We start from the raw sequence: 27549 nt of genomic DNA on the forward strand, positions 1-27549 counted from the left end.
GACACTAGCAAGGCTCCAATCTGTCTCATGAGAAATACGACTACATCCCTTTTAACCATATTTGTTATTTTGAACACCTTTCAACCACTGTCAGTAGCTTTTGGGCTACACAGTACCATGCTTGTATCATGCTTTCAGTTTAAAGAAACAATATCAGTTTCTGTTTCTTGCCCATTGAAAAAAGGGAATAAAAAACCCCCTCATATAAATATAGGCTAAGTACCAAATGTGACAAAGTTTGCCACAAATACTCAAAATATTCAACTCGAAATATATATTTTTTTCATATATTCTTTTATAAAACTTATGATCTTAAAAATGTTTATAGGATACAATTTGTATCAACAAAGAGAAGTGTCATCTGGCTAATAGATATTAAGATAATCAGGCAAAAGTTAGTTTAGTTCTCCAAACAGTTCTTCAGACATTGAGATAATCCCATTGGTTGACATGGTAATGAAATAGTAGTAATACAAATATCTGTTATTATATAAATAATACTAATGATCTCTTCCGATTCTTTAAAAAAAAAATGTAGATTACATAGAGGTTTGTTTAAGTGTGATAATTCAATTAATACATAGAAAAAAGCCATCTAGGCTGCCACATTTCAACAATTCATATTAGCTTACTGCTGCCTTAATAATTGTATTCTGATGACCATGCTGCTTGATGGTCAGAAATTAATTAAAAAATATTATTACCACTTATAATTTTTTATTTAAATTAACCTGATGTATTTACTCAACCATTAAGTTGTAATTTAACCAATGAGATAATCAGAGCCTCTGAGAAAAAGTTTGTGAAACTAAAAACTACGATCTAAGTACAAGTATTTCCAGTGTTGTCATACTCTGAGGGAAGATTTGACTTTTAAGAAGGCGTTTTCCAACTTTCACCTGTCCTGTCTTTTACTGCAAAGCTATGAATGTAACAGAGGGGCACAAGGGAGTTATACCCTATTTGAGCGGCTTAACCTTCCCTTTGGTGTCACCACTGACAAAGGAGACCCTGTGTTTCATGCAAGACAGACATTCACACACATTAAAGGTAATAAATTAACACGTATTTTAAATTAAAATCATAAAAATACCAACAATCTTCTTCTCTCACCTAAACATTTATGGTGACCATGCTCTACTGCCACAGTCATATGATATTGAACTTTGACATGATTTAAAGATAGAAAAGAACAGAAGTTGTGTTGTGTTACAAAACAAAAAAATAAGTCAGCACTGAAAGCTGATAAAGCGTGAAGTCAGCTGACAGGGCTATCCTACCAGAGGAAATAAACTCTTTTTCAAAAGTGAACAACAGCTTGGGGTTTTCGAGTGGAGTTTTTGCTATCTTCTTTTGTGGGTGCCTCTTGAGTTTCACTTCCCTGTGGGGAAAATCCACCAAATATCACCAAATCAACTGATCGGCCACCTGTCAGTATACAGAGAAACCCGTGCTCCGTTTGTTGAGCTAATCTGAGCATTAAATACGGTAGGAAGATATTCAAAATGTGTATTTAAGTTTTACAATTTAGTAGATTCCTTTACACACCCCAAGCTGTCATCATCTCAGTGACTGGAAAACAGAAGTATTTCACCCAGATGGAAAGTACGTATTTGAGCTATACCCTGATATGATTGCCGAAAAGAAAAGCTGCGAGAACACAGCAATAACAAAAAAGTGCAAAAAAACATAATAATTTCAAAATATGTAAATAACTTAAAATATAACAAATTAATTAATTTAAAATTGACAACACTGTCACCCTTTATGACACATTTAAAGCCTCCCTAAGCACCCCAATTTCCCTTGCTCAAACAATAAAATGAAACCCCGACTTTACCTGATCTTAAGTGCTGAAATAGCGGACATATTATAGAAAAATATGGCAATTTGGGGTTCTCCCTTTACAAAAAATACCATTTAGAATTAACAAGACTTCCCTGCAATAAAATAAGCAGTCCATTAACAACTTAAGGAGCTTTGTATCTTGTGCTTTTGGTCTATGTAAGTCCAACCTGACTTGAATAACTAAGATGACCGTAGGTGATAAACCTGCAGAAGACATCTCAGTTAAGATGAAACTGTAACTTCATTCAAGAACCGTGCTGCGATTTCTCCATCAGAATCGCAGCTGCAAGCTCCTGAGCATCCACCATATGAGAATTCCTGGTCATTACCATCCTCACTAAATCTGGTGGGAAGATGCGGCACAAGTTAACAAACACCCTCTCCCTGAGGTCCTGGTATCGACCTAAGGCAGGAGGCTCCTGGTGCTGAGGCACTGAGGGCAGGTGGCTTTTGTGGGTAGTAATGGGTGGAAGGGATAACTGGTGAAGGGGTGGAAGACTTGATGCTGAAAGGCCATGCGGTGACGAATGGGTTTGCCTGCCCCAAGGAGAGTGCCAAGCCTTCTCGTGGACTTCTGGAAGGCTCTGGAAAGCATACGGATCATAACAAGGCTTAGGGGACTGCTGGTAATGTGGGTCCCAGTTCATCTGATGCTGTAGTGGTGGGTTAATCACAGAGTGGTTCCTTCGGGATTGAAGTGGCGACCCCTTGTACATTTGGGAGTCCTGGAGCCCACCATCCTGCCAAACGGAGCCCATCAAATTGCGGCCAAGAGGGGAGTTCTGAACGTGGGAGTGAGCCGTGGACGTTTGGGGTGACCGAGCTGGAAATTCCCCTTGGAAACTGCTCCCAAATGGATGCTGAAAGTGGGGTGGGATGTAGGCTGAAGGGGACTGGAAGGGACGAGGAGATCCATGAGAGGTAACAGAAGCTGGCAGGTCTTCAAGGCCATAATCATGTTTTCTCCGCAGAGCTTGAGGAACAGGATAGCCATGAGGATGCTGGCCAAATCCAGGAGGAACACGGCTTACAGCGTGGGAAAACTGGCCAGAGCAGTGATGATGGTGGGGAGGATGGTGGTGGTGATGGTGGCACTTGTGACCATCGTCTAACACAGGGTCAGGGGAGAACGAGTCTGAGCTTAAGCTTCCTTCACTGCTAAAGTCTGACAGCAGCGATCCACCTCTCAGATCAGCAGGGAAGAAGCGTTCAGGACTCTGTGGCACAACCAGACCGAGGCTGGAGTAGTTCTTTACCATTGAGCTGTAGCTAGGCTCTGGAGACTCACATCTGTGGTAGGTTTCAGCCTGGCTTGGTCCAGAGGCTCCAGAAGCCCTCCCTCCACCAGTAACCCCAGGATGCTCCCAGTGGTCAAAGCTTCCTAATGACGGGGGCCCGCCTGGAGCAGGATACCCAATAAGGCTGCTGCTACAGCTGCTGCTGCTACTGCTGCTTCCCCGACGCCCGTCCACTTTGGACTGGATACGAAACCTGTCCTCCACGAGGTCAGTTAAGGAGCTCTGAAGGCTGGGGTTCGGCTGTTTCTTTGGGGTGCTCTGACTTGGCTCAGCCTCGGCCATTCCTACTGCTACACCATAACTTTGGCTTTTCACTGTCAGGGCATCTTCCAGCAGGCCTCTAGAAGCTACTGATGACATTTTGGCACTGGCACGGAGCTCATCAGCCACGGCACGCTGGGGCTGGCTGCCTCTTTCAGGGTGGTAAAACTTGCACTTGTGGCCATATGTGCATTTCTTACCTAAGGGACAAAGAAAGAAAAACATTCTTTATCAATGCATTGGAATGAAAATATATCATAGCATGTTGGTTAATGGAAAACTTTCGCATCGTTTTAATCTGTGTTAATTCCATGTATTTACAAAATAGAAACAACTGGGGGTAAGAAGGCACAACAAAAAATACAGTTAATATTTTTACCATAAGGACACGGCTGCTTCCTGTGCTCAGGAATAATAGGCCTTTTCCTCAGGAAGTTCTCCAGACTGGGTCCATGTCGTCCCAAAGGGTCATCTGGTGGCATGAACCTGAATACACAATTAATAGATTAAACAGCAATCAAACATATTCCTAAACAATATATTAAATAAATAGATAAAACTGACAAATGGAGTATCTTTTGTACAGAGGGGATTTGATCGGTGAAGCAATAGTGAAGAACAGTCAAAAGATCAAAGGAACATAAATGAGGAAATGAAAGTGTCTTATAAGCAAAAGGGAAGTCCTCAAAACATTTTTTCTGCAAAAACGCACTATGCAAATGGTAGAGGAAAACCGGCTTGGTTTTAACATCTTTTACAAGTGTCTTTTGCACTGACAGAAAATAAGTTGTTTTCCATGTTCTAAAATAGTTTATTCTCTATAGTTTACTCAAACTGAACATCCCTAAGGCATGTGTTTCTTACTTGTCATTTACAAAGGAGTACATCAGTAGACGCTCATCAATGAATTTCTTCCACTCTGGCTTTTCATTGGCCAAGTCACGGTAGTTGTCATTGGAAACAATGATGCCGGCGGACTCGTAGGCCAGTTTGACGATGAAGCGGTCATCGTAGCAAACCACTCTGCGTCCCTGCACACGGCGAGACGGAGTGAAGACCAGAATCTTCTCTTTCTCTAGTCGCCGTAAGACGTCTTGGTCTAAAGAAAGACAGAATTCAGTTCAAAAAGTTGAAGAAAGTTCCATGTTTGGTCATTGAATGAATAAAAACGTTAGCAATTGTTACCTGTGATAAGAGCATCGGGACGGGACTGCTCTTTTCTCCAGGCAGGGACAAAAACAGTTATGTCTCTGTGGCCTTGCTCCAAAAACCAATCGACAGCAAGCTGGATGCCTTGGCAGGAGAATACCTCCTTATTTCCATGACTGAAAGACATGTTTAGGAAACAATCAGTAATGTGAATGCAAACAAAAGACTTGTCCTACTACCAACATTTAAACTGCTGCATTGAAAACTTAATAAGACCTAGTTTTGTCAACTTATACTCTACATCAGCAATATTAATCATTTACTGTGGTTAATAGTTCCTTTGCTTTTTTTTTACTAATATATATTTAGACTGTAAGTAAATATGCACATTGACATTGTATTTTATCTCGTTGCACTGTCATCGCTACTACCTCTGCTTTTACCACTCTTATTTATGTATTGTGTCTATTTTTTACTGCAGTGAGAGTTGCCAAAGAAATTTCGTTGTACTTTGTATGATGACCAAAAAGATATATTCTATTCTATTCTATTCTATTTTACAAGATGGGCTTTTATACGGGCGAGCATTAAGCATCAAGCATTAGTGCATTCACAATGTAAAATATGGCTACGTAGAAGGCAGAAACCTTTTACTTCCAAAATGTGGTCTTCCTCACCTCATGGCTACGTTGCTTCCATCAACAACAACTGGTCTGAGGTTGTCTTTGTCGTCCAGAAGCTGGGACGGACACAGCATCCGACAGGAGTCCAGAGAGGAGTTGTTAGAGGAGGCGAAGGAGCCGTTCAAAGAGGACAAAGGAGAGGAGGAGAGAGACTGGCAGGCAGTGGAACCTCCTTGTTGCTCCATCTCTGTCTTGGTTCCCAGTTTGACCAGCTCACCCAGGATGTCATTGATGAGTGCGTCGGGGCCCAGTTTCCTCAGCACCAGCAGCACCAGCGCCTCAGAGTAGCCTAGCTTGAGAGCAAACTCCACTTTGGCGCGGTATTCTGTGGCGGGGTCAGTGGGAGATGATGTTTCTGGCTGTGGGGGGTCTGCAGGGGTTCGGTTTGGAGACAGGTCCAGCCTGACTGTCTGAAAGACTGAAGAGGACTCTTGGAGGTGTAGATCCTGCTGTTCTTGCTGAGGGTTTGGAGTTTCAGAATTGGACCCATTCTGGAGCCGCTCATCGTCACTGTCAGAGAAGTTACTGCAACTACTGCTGCTGCTGTAGCATGAATTAGTACTAAAGCTTGTGCTACTGTTACTGCTGTTACTCTGGGCACCTTCTGTGACCTGTAAGACCCCTAAATTACCAGCGACCGTCACAGTGCTCAGGCCGACCTGCCGTTCAGCACCTTCCACGTGGAGGTAGTCCAGATCCAGCTCCAGGCTATGCATGTGGCCTGTTCCATCCTCCAGATGGTCCTTCACGCCCATGAAGCTGTCTCATACATCCAGCTCCACGTCCTCCGTGACCTCCTGAGTACCTGACAGACCCCACTGTTACTGCAGGTAGAAAACAGCTCACCGACTTGTTCTGGGAGTGAAGCTTGAGGGAGACACAGGAAGTGAATGGTTAAATTCCTGAGGACTGCATGAAAGGGTAATTCTCAACCCGGACAATTAGTCAATGTTTTTGTGTGACATCAGGTCAGAGGTATCACGTTCTCAGTGGAAAATGCAATTCATTTAAAATCATATGTCCCTTTTGCGATGCTTAATTTGCACAAAAGGTGAATGCAGTAATATGCTCACACTTCAGACCAAAGCACTTTTATCCAACCTTACGAATGTACATAATTTAAAAGATAATTTTTTTCTGTTTGTTGTTCTCTATACTGCATTCCAAATTTCCCCTAGTAGGACAATAAAGATGAAATGAATCCGTACAAAACATGGTCCATTATATAGCAAGACTGCTGCAGCCGGCAGCCATGAAATTGGTTGCAATGCACCCCCAATGCACGCTTAAAGTTGCAAGTCGTATTTTTGCCACTGACAGACTCCGATAGTAATCATCTGACAACACTAGGGAAAGGAGCCCACAGAGAAATAAAAGTCCCTACCTTCAGGATTCTCTCAGATCAAAAGGGCGTCTGGCTCACATTGTGATCAAATCTAAGTCAAAACCTCTGAGTTAAAGATCACCTTTATCTGCCTCTCCTGCGATCTCAAGCAACCTCAGCAATGCGAACAACTCCAGTTACCCTCTTCATCAGAAAAATGGAAATAAGTAGAGCCCATTGTCTTTAAAAGTCTGGCAGCTCCAGCTCCAAATGTACCTATTGAGCTCTCACCACAGAATTGACTAAATACATTAAATACAGATCTTAAATGCAAGTCCTTTGATGATGCATTGAATACAGCAGGCTTTTAAAGGTAAAAGGGGCAAGTTGGAACTTCCCTTACCTGCCCCCCCACTTAGTTACTCATTTGCATTTTAGCAATGAGGAGCATTTTAGTCAAAGCAGCATCAATAAGACTTGAGGCCAGATACCAGAAACCTGAGCCAAACTGCTCTGATGACCTAATATAAGCGTGTTCCTCCCCTCCCATTGTACATGCCATGATGGGCCTGCCATTGTGTATTGCCAATTGCAAAACCCTCATTGGCTGTGAGCTAAAAACACAAAATACTACAGACAGCCACTCCCAGTTATTTATGAATCCAAAAACGTGTGAACAGAGCTTGAGCCTTAGGCTGCAGATTATAAATGTTACACGTGTGAAGGAACCTTTGCCATAACAAACATTCATTAATCCTCATCACTGGCTGACGTGTCAAACCTGCAAAACATTACAGCAACCAAAGCAACAGAGCAGGAGCTGGAAGTCTTGTTATCTAAAGGAACAATTCTCCATTTGCCTGAAAGATACAACTGTATTTTTTGGGGAAATGTTGTCTTATAAGGAATGCATCATATTATAGTAGAAAACCTGACATTTTTCAATTCAACAGCAACACATAACCTGTTACTCAAGAGCAGGGTTTCCCACACATATACTTTACTTGGGCGGGCCGCCCAGGTATATTAACGGCCGCCCAAGTATATTTCGCGACCCATTTAGGTTTTATTTTTATTTTATATATTTTTTATTTATTTTTCGTCCGCGACCACGACGCCATCTGCGATCGATTAACTTGTGGACAATGATCCCTCGCTCTACGCCTCCTGTACCCAGTCCCGGACTGGCCATCGGGAGGACCGGGGGGTTCCCGATGGCCTGGCCTGTTAAGTGGCCTGCCTCGCACAGGGTCACTGGCTGTCTGCATGATGTGGCCTGCCTCACACAGGGTCACTGGCTGTCTGCATGATGTGGCCTGCCGACATGGCCACTGTCATACAGATCATAAATCAAAGCCCTTGATTGGTCTCTGTGTCATTCAAGCTCAGGATAACCTCAGCTCAGGTGAGGTTAAGGACTCTCTGAGTGTTTAGATAGTTAACTTAGTCTAAGTTCTCAGGGAGTCTCAAACGGTTTGGTCACCATTGATGAAAACACATATTTCCATTTGAGGGGGTAGTGATTAGTAAAATATGCATGAATAAAAAAAATAAAAGTTAACTAGGTGAAAAAAGGTAAGATACACTTTTAAAACTTATTGAGAGCTAAAACTAGTCTTTGCTGCTGCCTCAAAGAGGAGCAGGGGGGAGAGGAGGGAGAGGAGGGAGACAGGAGAGGCTGATTCAGGAGCAAAGACACACTCACAACTATAAATGAACTAAAAATAAATAAAGTTTCAGTGTTTTTTCATATTGGAAATGGTATGTTATTGGTTATGGCCATGATTTAATGATTATTGAAATGTATACAGTTCTGTTTCATATAGGTGTTCCCATAGATCTAGTCTCTTTATGTTCCCCTCAAAATGCACCAGATTGATGCATTTAACTCCAACATTTAAAACAAATCTTACCGGGGGAGCAGGCCCCCGGACCCCCCTAGAGGATTTGAGGTCAACCCCCACTTAAAATCACATGGATAGGTTCCTAAATACATTTACCATTTATAAAAAAAAAAAAAAAAAAAAAAAAAGTATCCCATGTCCATATGTTTATTTGTGGGTAGTAGATTTAAACTATAGGGCTATCACTACGGGCCCTGCCTGTACCTGTTCGCTCTGCCATCGCGTGAAGGGTCTGCTAACAAGCGACCAACAGAAAGGTTCATGTTAATGCTGTTGCACGTCACAAAGGCACATCACCTCAACCCCCCCCCCCCCCCGGTACCACCACCCCCCCAAGTATATTTCAGATCTGTGGGAAACACTGCAGAGTGTTGTGTTAAAGGTTTTTTAAGATGCCTAGCCTACAGGGATCTTTTGCTTTGTTGTGTGCTGTTTCACAAACACCATTTTTAAATGTTATCAGCCGTTTAAATGGTCATTATTAATGGTAATCGCTGCCATTGTAATGCATCAATCAGGCCAAACTGTACCTCGTGAAAATGAAACCAAAGCATTGTTAAACCGCATAAAGCGTGATGTTTTGAACACAAACAAAACAACGTCTTTAGGTTTAGATAACAAAACTGATGTTTAGTTTCTTGAAAGGATTGTGTTTTGGGTCAAAATATCTGCCAAACCAAGTGAAACACATCAACAACACAATGTTGTCCTTCAGCAAACACCAGCTTCCTGGATGAAAGTCATGTGTTTCATGCTATTTTTTGATTTGTATACTCCATCACCTCAACAATGGAGCAGCTCCACCTAGCAATGATCTACTCACACTGAAGTCAAAGCAGGATTTATAGGCTTTTCATGAAGGATTTAAGTACCCTTAATAGAATAAAAGGTCCATACAGCCTCTTTTCCTTTCACTGATTTGATAAAACAAAGAGGGATCTGTTGTGTGTGGTGACCCCTTTTAAATAAACAACATGTGTTGCTTGCTCCTACATCTCTCACACAAACACACATAGCTATACTTAACAAAGGTCTCCTTAAATGATCTTTATCCTCGGATCTAGTTCAGTCTTGTTTGCTTGATGCATCATTTTCCCTTAGTGCAACATCAGGGCTTTTGTTCATTGTGGTGCAGATTATGAAAAATGAGAACAATGGGCAAGGTCCTTCTTACAGTTGCCTCTACTTGTCTTTTCGCAAAAAAATTATTTAAAGTCAAAGATCGGCGCTCACTGGATCCAATGCATTTAACACCGGTTCACACACAAAACAACCAGTGTCAGTGTTTGATTGTTAGGTTATTTATCCGTGGAAATACCCATGAGGGGTTTTTCCAAAGCATCAAACTGATACCAGGTCGGTTAAACGTTGTTACTGCAGGACAGTGAACCACTTAAATGCCAAATTGGCGGCTGTGGCTCAGTGGATAAAGTGCTGGACTTTGAATCAGGGGATAGCAAGTTCGAGTCCCACTGCAGTCAGCATGCAGTTGTGTCCCTGAGACACTTCACCTCATATTGCTCCTGTGGGGATTGTCCACAGTATTGAATGTATGTAAGTCGCTTTGGATAAAAGCGTCTAACAAATGACATGTAATGTAATGTAATGTAATGTAAATGAAAGCAGTGTCTATTAAGCATTTCAATTGTAGGTTTACAGCTTTTTGGATGTTAAACCGTTTGTAGCTGATACATTTTTTTACTGTGCTTCTATGAAGGGGATTCCTTTTTTAAATGCAAGAAGATAAAGAAAGTAAACCTGTCAGGAAGAATACCCTTGATAGTGCTGATTTTGCATAAGACAAAAGAGGCTGTGCAACACAGATAATACTTCAGCAGGAAATATAACGAGACTGTTTTACTATGCTGAGTGAACGTCAAGTTTTCCATGATTATCGTGAGAACAGCTACTTTCAAGACTTCTTAGCTTACTCATATTATCCCTACATTTTGATACATACAACCATCTCTTTAAAATAAAATGTTTTGCTAGTGTCAATTTGGATACTTCCATTAGTGGACCTTCTTGTCGTACACTGTTCTTTCTTATTGAATTTGGACCGGGTGGTGGGGTCTCAAATCGAACATGGTTGCTGTACACTCATTCGAAAATAGTTTTTGTTAAAATCATTACAGAATGCTAAATTGACCAAATAGACAATTTACTTCTAACATCAGTCTAGTTGAACGTAGTGAATGCAATATTTATTGAAGCAATCATAAGGGTCCAAGTTTTTGACATGTACAAGTAAACCACCTGGGTACTCATAGTGCACTGCAATTTCGAGATACAGCAATAATGTTGCTCTCTTTAACATTAGTACCTGAACAATAAATTACTTTAAACTAAGTAAGTAAAAGTTCAGCACCCTAACCCATTTTATTTAGGCACTTGAAACACAATCTTTATCAACCATTCCCAACAAATTGAGTCAAAAGTCTCTTAGCTAAAGCACCGGAAAGCAGGGTCCTCTTAATGTCTCGACCCCGACGTCTCAGCTGCCACGCCACTGTTTGTCACCCTGAATGCCACAAGAGAGCTGGAATAATTTAGTTCACCAACAACAAAAGAGGCACAAAGGGAAAGAGTGAGAGTGTGTGTGAGTGTGTGTCAGGGGGTGGGGGGAAGAAGTGTGTCTGGCTTGCCGTCCTTCAACAATGCAGCTGCCTCCCAATCTGTCCCCCTGTGACGGTGGTATTGTTCTCCACTCCCGAGCAGCGTGCACAGACGGAGGCTGGGGGGCTTTTTAAACCCGTTCACCCCCACACCACACACACACACACACACACACACACACACACACACACACACCAGCCTGGGTCACAGGTTGCCAGACGGAGACTTTGAGGAGTCAGCAGAAATATGAAAGTGACCCAGCGAGTGTGAATGACCTCGTCAGAATCAGACTGTATGCATTATCATCGCAGTCAATATGGCTCTAATTCCTCTGCTCTGACTTTACACAAATATGTAAAATAAGCAAGGTAAAGACAAATATAACATCATATTCGTGGATCTACTCTAGAAGCTCTCCTATGGTGAAAAAAAGCCCAAATAATCAAATATGGAGGACAAAAAGCATCTGCCGTAGTTAATGAAAGTAAATTACATTAAAGCAAATCTCATTTTGGAAAAACAGAAGCTGTTTTCGAACAATTACCACATTATAAAAGTACAATAACATCACTGTTGTGCAATATGTTAAAATGCTGTCCTTAGTTCTTTGTGCACTACCCAATACTGTAACTACAAAGTTGTAATATAACACAGCAAATATAATGCGTATACATTCATCTAGCAGCTATTTCATTACTTCCTACTTATTCACTTCATTTTATATAATGTTGCTGCTTACCCTTTTAGTAATTGGAATGTTAAATAATTATTTGATTCTAAATGTGCATTATTGTTTGCATGCCACTTTACTAAACACTGTCTTCATCAGTAGTGTTTCTTTGCTGTAACAATGTAACATTCCTACTACCTTTTTGTATGTAATACAACCTGAAACGTATTAATGCTCATCATCACTTAAGATTTAGTGAAATATTATTGTCTCTTATTATTTCGCAGTCTTTCCACAGCAAATACTATTTATATTCTCACTGTTTTAGTTCTGTTTTGAGATGTTTATATTGTTTAAATGTTTATTTTCTACTTTACTTTATTTCTTATTATGTGCAATACTTTGTTTTACATGCTGCTGCAACGAAAACATTTCCCAATTTGGGATCAATAAAGTATATCTTATCTTATCTCAATACTATGAAAGTGGCTGCTGTGGAATATTACAGACGTTGCATTTTCTTTTGTGAAGAACATGGATGTTGACACAAAATAGCTTTAGCGAAATGTCACAAATGAACAAACAATTAATGATCTACAAAAACCAACAGAAACCAAACTATTGATACAAAACGATTGATACCAAACTAAATGATATGTTCATTATGGAACGTTTTATAACCATTTGTTGCAATCAAAACTCTTTTTGAAAGAATGACTTTTAGTGTAATTTAATGTACTGACATGTTGGTGATATTGATATATATGGAACTAAAAACAGTTAACCCAAAATAAACTTTATAGGCGAGCATAAAACTGATCACTTTCTCCAGTAAAGACCTGCTTTAAGGGTTTTGCGGTTATATACATCTGCACAGGAAGAAATGATGTACTGTTTGGGAAGATTGTGCTATGAGCTGATTTTGTGGAAATGATTGCTGTACGGACTGACAATCTGATATTAAAAATAACATAGATAACATAAGAAGCCTGTAATCGCTGGTTTATGGTGTTCTCTGCAAATCAAAACTATAAAAATATTGATTTACAAAATTGATTTTCTGTATTTCATTCAATGGCTTTCAATGTCATATATAAAACAGAATAAGTTGCAATTTGACCTGTTTTTGGTTTCAGCAACAAACATTTAGCAACTTTTCTGTTGAACAAAATCGCTCCAACTGGTCGTCATTTATTTGCATAGTAATTCAGATTTGTTGGTTGCAAACTCAACATGACATTTTTAAACGTCCTAATGTTATGATAATAATAGTTCATAAAGATTATTTCAGCTCAGAAAGGCTTCTCAATCTTAGTAAAGGCCGCTACACACCCACCTGAGACCAAAGAACGCGTACCGAAGGCGTCCCGACTTTTACGTCAGCTTCGTCGCCTGCGTCGGCTGCGTCGGCTACGTCGCCCGCTACGCCGCCCGCTACGCCGCCCGCCTACGCCGCCCGCCTACGCCGCCCGCCTACGAACACACCGCAAATACTTCAGTCGACGAGTGGCAATAACTGTCCTTACCAGCAGGCAGCGGTAGTGTGAACAGCAAATCAGAGTGATTGCTTGGGCCGACTTTCTCTGACCTCCCGCGGCCGCGGGAGGCGTCGGGAGGTGTGAAAAGGTGCCGTAAAGAGACGACGGTGCGGGACACACAAACCTGAGTAGGGCGCCGCGAATGCCCCGACTGCCTCTGACGGCCTCTGACGGCCTCTGACTCCCAAAATCAGGCTGGTGTGTCCGGGCCTTAAAAGGTTTTCAAACAATTACCACATTATAAAAGTGGTAATATGTGCAATATGTGCAATATATATATATATATTATGCCGATAATAACTGTGCAACATATACCTGGCTACTAAGTCCTCAGAACTGTTACAGGATGTGTATTTTGTAAATTGTGTAACTTTTTTTATTATAATATTTGTATCTTTAATACTTTTTTTATGCATGCTTCTTAGGTAACATTAAGCTGTCTTTGGCTCTTTTCTGCTGTAACAATGTACATATGTGGGACGAATAAAGGGATTCTGATTCTGATTCCATTTGCCAGGGTTTGGAATCCAAGTCCGTAAGAACATAAGGAAAGAAAAACTCATCTACCAAATAATTTCTCTATAGGTGTGTAAGTGGGTGGGGGGATCTTTCCACAGTGAGCAGATGCTTCGGCCTCCACCTCAGTGACCCAGCCTGCCTGCACTCTGTATCTCAGTATGTGTCATGATGATCCCCGGGTTAGCCCCCATGGGGGAGTGTATGGAGGGATGATCCCCCCCGAGGCAGACCCTGACCGGTCCCTCAGGGCCGACGCATGGCTGCCATTTGCCGGCTGAGCCCGGAGAGCCAGTCTGCCACACAGAGACCGGCTGGGAAGGGGGACAAAGGGGGTGTTCAGGGTGGGGGGGTGGGGCTATATATGGGCAGAGGGGGCAACAGATGCCTCCTGAAACCACAGGGGACCTCCATGAAAGCATCCTCCCCCCCACCTCCTGCAACTGGTGGTGTCCAGATTCAGCCTCAGTGATACATATCACCACTGTCTGTGGGTAGCAGTCACTTTCACATCTCAGCTGTGCAAACTCTCAGTCCCTTACGTCTTGTTTCTACTCCCCTGTTACTGAACCCAGGAGCATATTTCTTCATATTTTGTTCCACAACCATCACTAAATACAATATATCCTTATTGGTTTGGGATTGACACAATCACCACAGTAAAATCCTAACTAAAAACCCACCTGTTCAAATAAGCCTACTCCCTGTAGTGCTCACCATTATCTGTTCCCATCATTTGTGTCCACTTTGATTGTCTCCTCCATGTTTGCCTGTTTGTGTTTTTATCATGTTTTGTTGCAGTATTTATACAATTGTACGGTGTCCTTGGGTGACATGAAAGGCACCCTTAAAAAAAACTAGTACTATTATTATTATTTATTAAATTGGAGTGAAATTGAACTTGTTATTGCATTGTTGGGGACACCCAAGGAATGTCACACAAAGCCTTTCCGTCCACCTCAATTTCACTCGTGAACACACTTTATATATATATATACTTAAAGCTTCCTAAGTGAATGGAGCATAAACTACTTGGTACATTTCATGGCGACACATCCAATAGTTGAGATTTCATTCTAGAAGTTGTAGACGAACGGGCATTGCTACCATCTGTTAGCATAGCTTAAACATACTATGCTTTTATTAGAGGCTTAGTGTGTCTATACATACATGTTTGAGTGTTTTCTTAATATGGAGATTTGAAACTTTTAACATGTAAAACAGATTTAAGAAAGACCATCACAACTTTTACAGTTTCTTTGGCTGGCTAACTCTTTGCAGTTGTTGAGATTTGATAAATGTTATGCTGGAAGTTGTAGACGGATGGACATTGCTATCTGTTAGCATTGCTAAAACATACTATTCTTTAATTAGGCTTTGCGTTTCTATAAATGTAACTGTTTTAGTGTTATCTTAATGTAAAGATTTGCAACTGTTAACATGTAAAACTGATTTAAACTAGAGAAAATAACTCAACCATCAGAATAACTTTTACAGTTTATTTGTCTGGCTAACTCTTTGCAGCATTTTGGTCATATATGGTCAAAATACTACAACTTATGATAAAACATGATAAGGGTGCTTTCAGTATTCCTTAATATGCAAAACTGAGGTAAACCCAGGGCAAAAGCACAGGGAAATAAAAAACACTTACCTCACAGCTCCAAGAAAACAGAAACGCAGCAAAACAGGGCAACAACTCCTACAAATTCTTTCCAGCAACGGTACCTTTGGTCATTCCAACAGTAAAGCACAAAGTCAAAAATAACTTCAGGGGGAGTTTCCCAATAATGGTGGTTGTAAATTAAGCCCAAAATTCCTTATTCATGCAAAATCTCAGTATCCAATCTCCAGTATCCAGTACTTAAAGAGTTGGAGAAAGTAAAGCTTTGATTCAATCCAAGAGTCTGAGCAAAATTAGTTTCCTGGTAGCAGCAATCCTATGAGAACAGCCTTGTTTTTGGTTGAGAAGCAGAGTGCAATGTCCTGAGGCGGCAGGTTAAGCAGTGTGACTGACAAACAGATGGAGTGTAAAGCATCTAGCAGCTTCCTCCTCCTCCTCACACTGGGTCTGCCTCCTGACCAATAGGAAGGCAGAGATCTGACCACAGACACATACGTCTCACTTTTCCTGTCTTCACTGTCGATTCTGTACACACACACACTCACACACACCAATCACCCCTCTCTCCACCAATAGAAAGGGACACTAAGATAAGCAAGGATATCTCCTCCCCCCACCCAAAACTTCACAGACACACACACACACACACACACACACACACACACACACACACACACACACACACACACCACCAGCCCATCCGCCGGCTTGAGCCATGAATGGACGAGAAGGCGTGAGTTGACAATGGTGGGGAGGGGGACACAAAGGAGGACCCTCGGCGGGCAGCTGCACACACTCTCCATGCTCAGGGCCATTACACACACACATGCACGCACGCACACACACACACACAAACACACGCACAAATACAGATACATGAGGAGAAAGAGCGAATGAAAAAAAAAACATAGGACCGAGGACTGAGCCCTGTGGAACACCTGGCCCGCTGGGGACGGCTGCCGCTCCGACCTCTTTGTTTCACGGTTGGGGGATTGGCTTGACTCAGACAATGAAACGAATTATGTTAAAAGTAGTGTGTGTGTGTGTGTGTGTGTGTGTGTGTGTGTGTGTGTGTGTGTGTGTGTGTGTGTGTGTGTGTGTGTGTGTGTGTGTGTGTGTGTGTGTGTGTGTGTGTGTGTGTGTGTGTGTGTGTGTGTGTGTGTGTGTGTGTGGTGTGTGTGTGTGTGTGTGTGTGTGTGTGTGTGTGTGTGGTGTGTGTGTGTGTGTGTGTGTGTGTGTGTGTGTGTGTGTGTGTGTGTGTGTGTGTGTGTTCATATGTCTGACGGAAAGTTAGCAGGTGGAGTAGGAAGCTGTGAAGGGTAAAAGCCTTGAAACTAACGAGGTGCAGTAAAGGAAAAGAGTAGGAAAAGGAGTTAAAAAAGAGAGGGGAAGGCTTTATTGTTCCGACACAGGCCTGACAAAATGGCGGGGTCTTTTCAAAGGCCTCAGATTGTGAGGAGGGGTATTACTTAAAGGCTCAGAGTAAGTCAGATACAAAGACTCACTGCCTGTCAGGCTGGACTTAAACAGGTCCAGCAACCAGGCTATTTTAACTTCAGAAAGGAGGAGGTTTATTATTTTTCCTACCTCTGCCAATGGAACAAAACATGACTTACCCTTTATAGAAAAGGGTGTGAATACATGCCAAAACAAGCTGTCAAGAAGAAATCAAATCCTTGTGCAATAAGCGAGAAATGCCTTAATATAATACGATTATACAACAAGTAAATCATAGAGCATTACTTTAGTAAAAAAAGGGCAATAGTATATTTCAGAATAAATTATCATTATGTCAAAGTAAGAATAAGTGCCTTTCTGAGGCGACAGCAGCTCTGTGAAGCAGTGCTTTGAGAATTGTTAAGTACTGAAAGCAGGCATCAGTTTTATAGTCTTTGTTTATATTTTATTTTCATGATTTACATTAAATGTTTGCTAGTTTACTTATTGCAAAGTTCTTGGACAGCTTCTTGTTTTAGATTAAACTAAATGACTTTCTTGGAGTTTAATCTCAATTTCAATGTCAAGATACCCAACCATAATTCGACCTTTTGTAGTTTACAGTTTGAACATTTACTAGCTTCTTCCTGTCTTAAGTGATTTCTGTAATGGTTCCAGTTAAGACAATTTGGGTAAAATGTTTTCACAGCCGTGCCGTCACAGTCTGAATGAAAGGGGATTTGTGGGACGTATACCATTCAAAATGAAAATCTTTAAATGTCACCTATGTTACCGAAAGTCCTTCACAGTTTGCGGGACCTGTTGGAGCATCATGCACAGTATACGACTTGATATATCCAGCCCCTAAGCCAGGGGTGTCAAACTCAAGGCCCATGGGCCAAGTCCGGCCCGTGACTTCATGTTATGTGGCCCCACAAGAGCTTGCAAAGAATATAATATGTTTATTATACGGTTACACGCCGATTTACAGAAGCACATTGCCTATAAACTACATGTCCCACAATGCATCTCAAATGTGACTTTTTTCTCAGAATTTGACTTTTTTTTTTTTTTAGATATGCCTCTTTTTGTTACGTTTTTTCAAAATGTTTTTCCAGAATTTGGCTTGTCTTTTGAAATCATTTTGTGACATTCTCACTGAAGAGACTTGCAGTTATTTGCCCTAGACTTCTGCTTTCAGACGTAGTTAATTATGAAGTTATACCCTATCCGATAATAATCCAATGCAGAGGCAATAATGTAAGATAATGCATTATTTTATATATATTAAATATTTATATATGTATTTTTATATAGCTTAAAGTTACAACCGGCCCTTTGAGTGCAACCATAATGCTGATGTGGCCCGCGATTAAATTGAGCTTGACACACCTGCCCTAAGCCATTTTCAATATTTGTGCCTTTACTTTCTGTTCCCTTCAGTGTGCATGTGTGTGTGTTTAGTCTTAATCCACAATATTTATCCATCCATAGTTGAGCCATTAATTACGGTGAAGTTCATTGAAATTGAATATGCAAATGTGCCTTCTTTCTTTTTTCTCAGTTTTATTACAAAGCCAGACCTGTTCTGGCTTAGTTTACCCAACACGCCTGCAGCGGTATTTAAACGTATCCTTTTTTACTGTCTTCAGCATCATTTAGAAGTTTGTTAACACTGATGTTTTAGAGTAGGCTCAAGCTGATTTTAACCTGATAAAAAATTGATTATTGGTAAATCCTGTGGTATTTGTTAAATTAGACAGAATGGAAATGTTGTCATGCGATGTAGACATCCTTGCTCAAAACTGTAGGTTACATAAAGAAAATCTCCATGTTTTTTTGGAAAAGGTTTGCTCATCTTTTTGAAATGAGACCCGTAACTGACAGTCAGGAAGGTATATTTATTAATATCAGGTCAGACATCCTGCTTTAATTATCTGCTATGTTTACCAATTCCATTTAAAAAATAGTGCATTGCATTTCACATAATTAAGTCAAATCTTTTTTTTAAATGCAGTAGCACTTACACAAGGTGAGTTCCTTTTTTATTTCCTGCTTCTTCACACACATGCTCTCCAGTACAGGTTAGCTCTGAGTGTTAGCGATGCTAATGTAAACACCGACCATATTACGTCCAAAACAGTCGGGCATTGTTTCTGATAGCAACGTTTCTGATAGTGCTGTGGGTCTGCATTGCCGATATTACGTCATATCGGACGCAAATCTGGATGAGCTCCGTTGTACCCCCGTTTTTAGAGATTTGGGTACGGAGGAAAAGAGAGAGGGTTTTATTTTCTGACGCTGCGTGAGTTCCCTGGGACTTCCCATGGGTATATTGCAGAAAATAAGCTTTCCAGCAAACGTTTATGATACTGATCACTGTTTGTTCCGCAGGATAATCTCCACATATTCACAGCACTTCTTGATTTTTAAATGCAATCAGTAGAAATAAAAAGCTAACGTTATGCTATAAAAAAAACGACATCACGGTCTCATGGCTGCTTATCACCACCATTTAGCTAACGGCGGTTATTGTTCAGCATTTAAGTTTGGTAGAATATCCAGTCATTTGTTAGCAACCACTGCTACATATGACCTATGAAGAATCAGACATTCACCACTGGGGTGTTTACTATTTACTCTTTGGATTGTTTTAACCACAGACCTTATTTCAGGCTTCTACCCTCCAAAGAAACATTGACTTCGAGACGAGAGAAGCAGAAGTGGTAAAAGGCTAAGTCATTTCCGGGTTTTAGGAATCAATGCACCACTCTATTACAATGCAGAGATGGCAAAAGTACACACATCCTTTACTCAAGTAGAAGTACAGATACTCGCGTTTGAAAATACTCTGGTAAAAGTAGAAGTACTGACTAAACTTCTTTACTCAAGTAAAAGTAAAGAAGTATGGGCTTTGAAATGTACTTCAGTAAAAAGTACCCATAACTAGCAGCTGTTTTAAAGAGTACCTGACCTCCCTTTATATTAATAGAACAATAATGTCATTGTTAGCTAATGAATGTTTCCATGCTGAACAACGGCAACATGACAACGTTTTCATTGGTCCCTCTTCTTTAGAGAAGACCAGGAAATGATGGATACACGGATCGTGTTCAAATCAATAGGCACGCAATGACTCTAAATAATAATGATCACGCCACCAAACACACATTCAAACTAAAGGAACCAGCCTGTTTGGAAAATGTAAGAAGTAGAAAGTACAGGTATTTGTGTTCAAAATGTAAGAAGTCAAAGTAAAAAGTCGTCAGAAGAATAAGTAGTGGAGTAAAGTACTGATACCAGAAAAATCTACCTAAGTACAGTAAGGAAGTATTTGTACTCCTCCCACCTCTATTACAATAACAAGTGACTTAGTTTATCACCTTACAGTCATTTTATTAAGATAGATTTTGCTCTCTGCTCCCCCTCCCCCCTGACTTGCAGTGACTCTTTAATTGGGGCTCAGCTGACAGTTTTCCCCTCGGGGAGCAGGAGCCTGTGCACCATCTGCTCGTGCAGCGGGATGAACAGGTGTCCTGCTCCCTGCCGACGGCTGCACCTTACCCAGCCTGTGGACGCAGAGAAGCTGCTGTTTACACAAGATAAACCGGAGTGATTCTCTTTGACCTGTGTGGCTCTCCTACGTCCAACAAAAGACGAGACATATGGAAGTGCCACCAAATCTGACATGAAAGTAAAAGCCTGTTATTGTAATTCTGAGTCAGTTTCAACTGTTTTTGTTTGATGGATGTATCCATTCATACGTTGTTTCTAACATGGATCATTGTATTATATTATAGCAACCAAGAAAAGCATCAATGAACATTTTGCATTGTACTCTATCTATCTATCTATCTATCCATCCATCCATCCATCCATCCAGCAGCCTAGAGAGCGAGCGAGCGAGCGAGCGAGCGAAGCGAGCGAGCGAGCGAGCGAGCGAGAGAGCGAGCGAGCGAGGAGCGAAAGAGAGCGAGCGAGCGAGCGAGCGAGCGAGCGAGCGAGCGAAAGAGCGAGCGACCGAGCGAGCGAGCGACGAGCGAGCGAGCGAGCGAGCGAGCGAGCGAGCCAGCCAGCCAGCCAGCCAGCCAGCCAGCCAGCCAGCGACCGAGCGACCGAGCGACCGAGCGACCGAGACCGAGGACCGAGCGACCGAGCGACCGACCGAGATGAGAGAGCAGGAGCTACCGACCGACCGACCGAGCGACCGACCGAGCGATCTAGAGCGATCGATCGAGCTAGCGAGCGAGCGAGCTATCTATCTATCTAGCTATCTATCTATCGAGCGACCTACCTACCGTAACCTATCTATCTATCTATCTACCTACCTATCTATCTATCTATCTATCTATCTATCTATCTATCTATCTATCTATCTATCTATCTATCTATCTATCTATCTATCTATCTATCTATCTTCAAGTTTAAATACAATTATTGGGAAGGTAAAACTATTTCCCATTGTACACAATCCGAATGAATCTGTATGGATGTAAACAGTTCTAAATTTCATTTTCAGAATATTAGCTATGACTTGTTTTTGGAAGAAAATAAAAGTTGTATTCTGTACAACAAACGAACCCGCAAACAAACTCAGAAATCAAGACATTGATAGTCGAATTAGTGGCATTTCTTTGAGTTAGAAGAAACTCCACACAGAAAGTCTTCAGATAATTTGTGGACTCAAATTCTGCAGGAACATTTTGTTGAAGCTATGTGAACAAATATAGTTTCTACCGCCTCTAATCTACCCAAGCAGGATGGTGTAAATACAGTTTAAGACATGTTGGAACAAACAAAAAACAACTCCACATCACATTGTTGTGGATTTGATTTAAATGACCATAATTAGCAAAGGACACAGTGTTCTTATTAGTAACGCACCTCCACAGCTGTTCACTCTTTCTGTTTTCTCACAGTTCATTTCGCAATGTGGCAGAAACACCGACTTTAGATGAATCTGAGATTGCTTTGATAATGTTTATGCACCTTTGCGTTGCTGTGTTTTGCTGTATCTCTGTTTTGTTTCACCTTCTGTACTCAAGTCTTTCTTGTAAAAATGATTTTGACTTTTTTTGTTTTTATGTTTCTGTTTTTATGTTTCATGTGGAACCTACTTGAGCAGGTCTCCCTTGAAAAAGAGAGCAATGATCTCAATGGGATACTCCTGGATAAATAAAGGTTTGAAATGAAATGAAATGACTTCAACGAGACAACGTACTTAAATAAAGCTTACATACACGGGAGCTAAAACCTCAACCATGACTCGTGCTTTTCTCTTTCTCGAAGTTCATGAATGATCAGATCCTTTCCTTCTTCAACATATTTATGAAAAAAAATATAGGTAGAAATGCTTCCTATATTCAAATAATTTAAGATTCAAGGCTTTATTGTCATATGCACAGTAGCAACAGTGTAGATGTGGCAATGAGAATCTAAAGTCCCATGCTCCTCCAACAGTGCAACATAATATATATGAGACATAAAACAATAAAGCAAATACATAAAATAGTCCAAGAAGAATCAGAGTAGAATAAAATAGTGCAAGATTATGTTGCAAGACCAATGTTAATGCAGTGAAGTAAACGACATGTCTACAAACAAAGAATGTTGTAAGTGAACAAGTTACTGCAGAATTGTAATTGTACCTTTCTGACCGACATACTTCATACTCGTTTAGCACCATTGTCACCATGAGCAGTGGAGACTACTCCTCCTGCTTGATTATAGTGAAAGGCTTCGGGGTTAGGTGGAAGCCTTTTCACACTGACTGAAATAAATCTACTGAGTGAGGATAAAAAGAGAAGAAAGGGCAGAAGAAGGGGAAGGTGTGGAGATAATCCGAGCAGAGGGATGGATGAATGTGAGAGTGGAGAAGCAGCAGGAGAGAGGCTGCAGCCGAACACCGAGCAAACACTGATCCACGGATTACTGCTGCCCCTTAACAAGAGAGGAGGATGCTGGGAGAGGAAGGAGAGGTAGTCCAGCTGGTAACATCCACACACACACACACACACACACACACACACACACACACACACACACACACACACACACACACACACACACACACACACACTTCACAGGCTTAATGCTATACTAACAGCCCCCACATGCTCCTACCTTTGCAGAGGGTAGCCAAACTAACCAGACCACATGCTGTGAGAGAGTGTGTGTGTGTGTGTGTGTGTGTGTGTGTGTGTGTGTGTGTGTGTGTGTGTGTGTGTGTGTGTGAGTGTGTGTAGAGGGGGGATGGGTCAGAGAGAAGGTCACCAAGGACTTTTTTGAAGTCACAAAAGATTGGCCTTAGGCCCAGTGCCCTTTGGGTCACTTAAGGAGGCAAGGAGGCAGCATGAAAACATGTGCGCGCACACACACACACACACACACACACACACACACACACACACACACACACACACACACACACACACACCACCTGCTGTTCGCGCAGGCTCCCGTTTGGTGTAATGGAGATGGAGTGATTCAGCAGACACACAAAGCAGGACACATTGCTGAGATTTACCACATAACTCAGGTCAATAAAAACTTCCAAGGCAACCTCTTTAAATGTTCAGTTTCCAAAGAGGAAACGCAACTAAGGATATTTTTCACCAAACCATAAGAAAAGCAGCAAATCCTCACTTTTGAGAACCTGGAACCTGATAAATGGTAGATAGAAACTATGTTTCCCAACAAAAAAAGTTCCCATACAAATACACTGCATCCAGCTGGCCTCAATTATTCTGTCCCCCTCTCCGAAAGAGTGCAAATGGTTAACTATGGAAACGTTTTAAATGTTTCAGAGTTGCTGATCTTCCTCGGATTCCTGAAGCCCAGAGTTTGAGGGGTTTATTCCAAAAGAGGACATCAGGGACATTTCCAAGAGATAGGAACATCTGGGATTTAGTCACATAAGGATTGTTTATGTACACATTAATGGAAACGTCATGAAATGTTACATCAACAGCGCTAATGTTGCAATGAAATGTCTTATAGAGTGGATACGCACATATACGCACATATACACACACACACACACGCACATACACACTTATACATTCACTGCCTTCTAATTAAGTCATGATAGATCGTCCCAACAGGGGGTGTGTGCAAATATCAACATTTCCATATATGCTAGTGCATGCTTAAGTGTGTGTGTGTGTGTGTGTGTGTGTGTGTGTGTGTATGTGTGTGTGTGTGTGTGTATATACGTAATTGCGGCCATGTGTCTGACCGTGTGCAGGTGTGTGTGTGAGTGTGTGTGTGTGACACTGGGGCGAGTGCCGGGTCACAGGGGTCACAGAGGAACAAAAGAGCGGAGCAGCTCCCAGCTGCCGGGCCAAACGTCACACAGCCACATCCCCCTTTCCTTTCAAAGGGAGCGTGCCGCGGTCCTGCTTCTGCTGACACATGCACATTTATACACACACACACACACACACACACACACACACACACACACACACACACACACACACACACACACACACACACACACACACACACACACACACACATATGTCCCGCCCAGCAGTCCACAGTCATGTCTTGAGCTGGCTGCAGCAGGCGAAAGGGTAAAAGGGCACTTGGGGACATATGCAGAGCATGCATGGATGCAGATGCACAACACAGACGACCATCTGAACTCACACATCAGTGCTTCCCTGCAGACTTTAACAACATTTAGACCGTTAAAAGACACACAAAAAGACACTGATGTAGCAGCCTACTTGTGCGACTGTATAGAAAAGTGCAGGAAATAAAGGATGTTAAATGTTGACACTATTGGACTCCCACTTTCTTCACTTTTTAATTTCTGACTATACCGATCTATTACTTCAGTTAAAGTGCCAACATAAATACTTAAGTATAATTAAGTGAAAGCACCAACTATGGAAGATTGGCCTATTCTGAGTGGACTAGTACATTTAAATAATAATGCTTTGTCACTTTTCTACAATCTTTTAAATCAGTACAAAAATACTTTAACGGTCCAGTTCAACTGAATATTCTGTCATTAACCTCCAATAGTTTTGATTTTATCTGCCCAATGCCCATAGTCCTGAGTTATCCACCTATGAGAACAATATCTCAATAAACTGTGAGTTTATATTTTGAACCACTTTCCCAAGCAGAGAAATAGTCACTAAAAACGTTAAAATGTGTCCTCAGTAACCGGAGTGACCAGATGTAATTCCACTCGTCTCCATTGCATTGGGTTGGAGACAAAGGAAGACAAAGAAAATCCTGGGTGAATAAAACTTTTTTTTAAATGTACTGCCAGATGCCATCATGCAGATGCACGTGATAAAATAATGCATCATCCTTTCTAATAAAAACCAACCACATTGTTGTCTAACCTCTTAATGCAATTTACGAACAAATAATTAATTATTCTTCTGCACTTAAACAATGAAATCTGATACTAAAAATAAATAAGACAGCAGAGATGAAGGGCATTTTGCTCAGAAGGCCAGCCACATATTAATATAATGAGCCAATTAGTTGAATTATCCAATATGTGAGATTTAAAGGGGCCCAATAATGCTTTTAGAGGGCTCTGGTTTCAGACAGAGGGTGGAAAGAGGTACTGTACTGTAGGCAGTACGAGAAAAATAAAGAGCTTTTTGAACATTAAAGCATGTAAACATGTCACATAGAGACACTAAATACTGATATGAACCTGAAAATGCGTCTTTACAATACAGTAAAACGCAACATGAAACGTTTCCAAGCGCAGAAGAATCGCCAAACCAGTGATTTAACTAAATATCTGTGTATAATGACAAAACAACTCAACAACTACTGCACTGCAATCATTTAGGAATGTCTGACTATACTTATGCATGTCAGTATGTACAAAGAAAATGTTGATTTACGGCAGGATAAAGTACATTAGCTAAATGTGTCTACTTTTTGCCGTTTAAGTCTTCAGTCACTCCCCTCTATCACTTCTGTCAAACCTGAGCGTGGGCTTTTTGTGTTTCTGTAATCTGTGTTGAGTTACTGCACAAAATCACCTTGGCATGATGAAAGTAGGCTGTCAGCGGCTAAAGGCCTTCTTTGTTTCATCTGCCAAGACATCTACTTTGCATATAAGATCAAGGATAGAGAGAGAGGGTGTGTGTGTGGGTGTGTGTGAGTGTGTGTGTGTGTGTGTGTGTGTGTGTGTGTGTGTGTGTGTGTGTGTGTGTTTGTTTGTTTGAGAAGAGCAAACTGTACATGTTCAGCAGCCTAAGAGCTGTCTGAATAAACTACATTTTCTTCAGGATTTGAGTGAGTATAATGCAAACAGAAACACTAAAGACAGTTTGGGTGCATAGTTGGAAGAAGTAGATAATTTTCATAAATAAAAGTGGATAAAAGCACAGTGTAAAAATACTCTCCTCCAAGTAAAAGTCCTGCATTCAAAATCTTACAAATAAGCTAAGTACCAAAACTAGTAGTACTCATTATGCAGAAAGAACAATTTTAGAATAATATATATTATATCAATGGCTTATAATTAGTTATCCATGAATGTGTACAATATGTTCATTTTGCAGCTGCTAAAGAGTTATCGAAATATATTAGTTGATTTACAATTTGTGTTAATTATATGAACTTGCAAAGTAGAAGTATAAAGCAGCACCAAAGTACATCAAAATGTTACTTAAGTACAGTACTTGGTAAATGTACTTCCACCACTGGTAAACAGTATACACACTACACAGAGTTTTTTTTAATCTACGGTTTTTCTGCAAATCATTTACTTTTGACTAGCCATTGCGACTCCAGTTTAGTAAACAAGTATTTATTGACTTCATTTAGCATGCTAGGAGGCTTTTTGTTCAATAACAAAGTACCGTTTTGTGTTGTTTACTGACGTTAAATAGACGTTTTTACCTACTATCTTTCATATCAAGGTAAAAAAGAGGAATGACAGCAGGTCACACTTACTTTAACGTAGCATCCAATCCGTCCTGTGCGAATCCTCCATCACACACTAAGGAACCGCAGCAGAAATATAACCTCCTGCTGTATAATAAACAGTGTGTTTCTACATCTTCTGTAGACAGTCTCTGACAGTCTGAACTCTCTGTACCTACTTGGTAAATGTACTTCCACCACTGGTAAACAGTATACACACTACAGAGTTTATAACGAATTTACTACAGGTAATGAACTGCTTTGAAGAAGACTGTTGTAAAAAGAAAATTACTTTATTGTATCCAGCATAAAGTACAATTATACTGCATGATTTAAGAATGTATTTATTTTTAATCTGCTTTTTTTTCTGCTAATCATTTACTTTGGACTAGCCATTACGACGCCATTTTAGTAAACAAGTATTTATTGACTTAATTTAGCATGCTAGGAGGCTTTTTGTTCAATAACAAAGTACCGTTTTGTGTTGTTTACTGACGATAAATAGACGTTTTTACCTACTATCTTTCATATCGAGGTAAAAAAGAGGAATGACAGCAGGTCACACTTACTTTAACGTAGCATCCAATCCGTCCTGTGTGAATCCTCCATCACAGAATAAGGAACCGTCCCGCAGAAAGTGGAAATGTAACCTCCTGCTGTATGAACAGTGTGTTTCTACATCTTCTGCAGACACAGAATGTCTCTGTGTGCTCACTGTCACCACCTAGCGGCAACCACCAGCATCAGCCCACGTACAGTATACATTATA

The 27549-nt window shown here is 41.0% G+C and overlaps 1 protein-coding gene across 2 annotated transcripts; it reads right to left on the reverse strand.

The window, feature by feature from the left end:
• Positions 1–1778: 1778 nt before the first annotated feature.
• On the reverse strand, positions 1779–27394 carry LOC117495986 (probable ribonuclease ZC3H12C). Of its 2 annotated transcripts, none has more exons than XM_034147635.1 (6): positions 27350–27394; positions 5234–6106; positions 4593–4732; positions 4272–4506; positions 3787–3893; positions 1779–3607 (listed from the first exon to the last, which is right to left on the reverse strand). In XM_034147635.1, exons 2-6 carry the CDS (start codon positions 5992–5994, stop codon positions 2094–2096), a joined length of 2757 nt encoding a protein of 918 aa, XP_034003526.1. In that variant the 5' UTR covers positions 5995–6106; positions 27350–27394; the 3' UTR covers positions 1779–2093. The 2 variants fall into 2 exon arrangements, with proteins under 2 accessions (XP_034003526.1, XP_034003525.1); XM_034147634.1 differs by lacking the exon at positions 27350–27394 and adding an exon at positions 15462–15541.
• Positions 27395–27549: the final 155 nt, after the last annotated feature.

This window comes from Trematomus bernacchii, unplaced genomic scaffold (genome assembly GCF_902827165.1).
Source record: "Trematomus bernacchii unplaced genomic scaffold, fTreBer1.1, whole genome shotgun sequence".
Taxonomy (NCBI): Eukaryota; Metazoa; Chordata; class Actinopteri; order Perciformes; family Nototheniidae; genus Trematomus; species Trematomus bernacchii.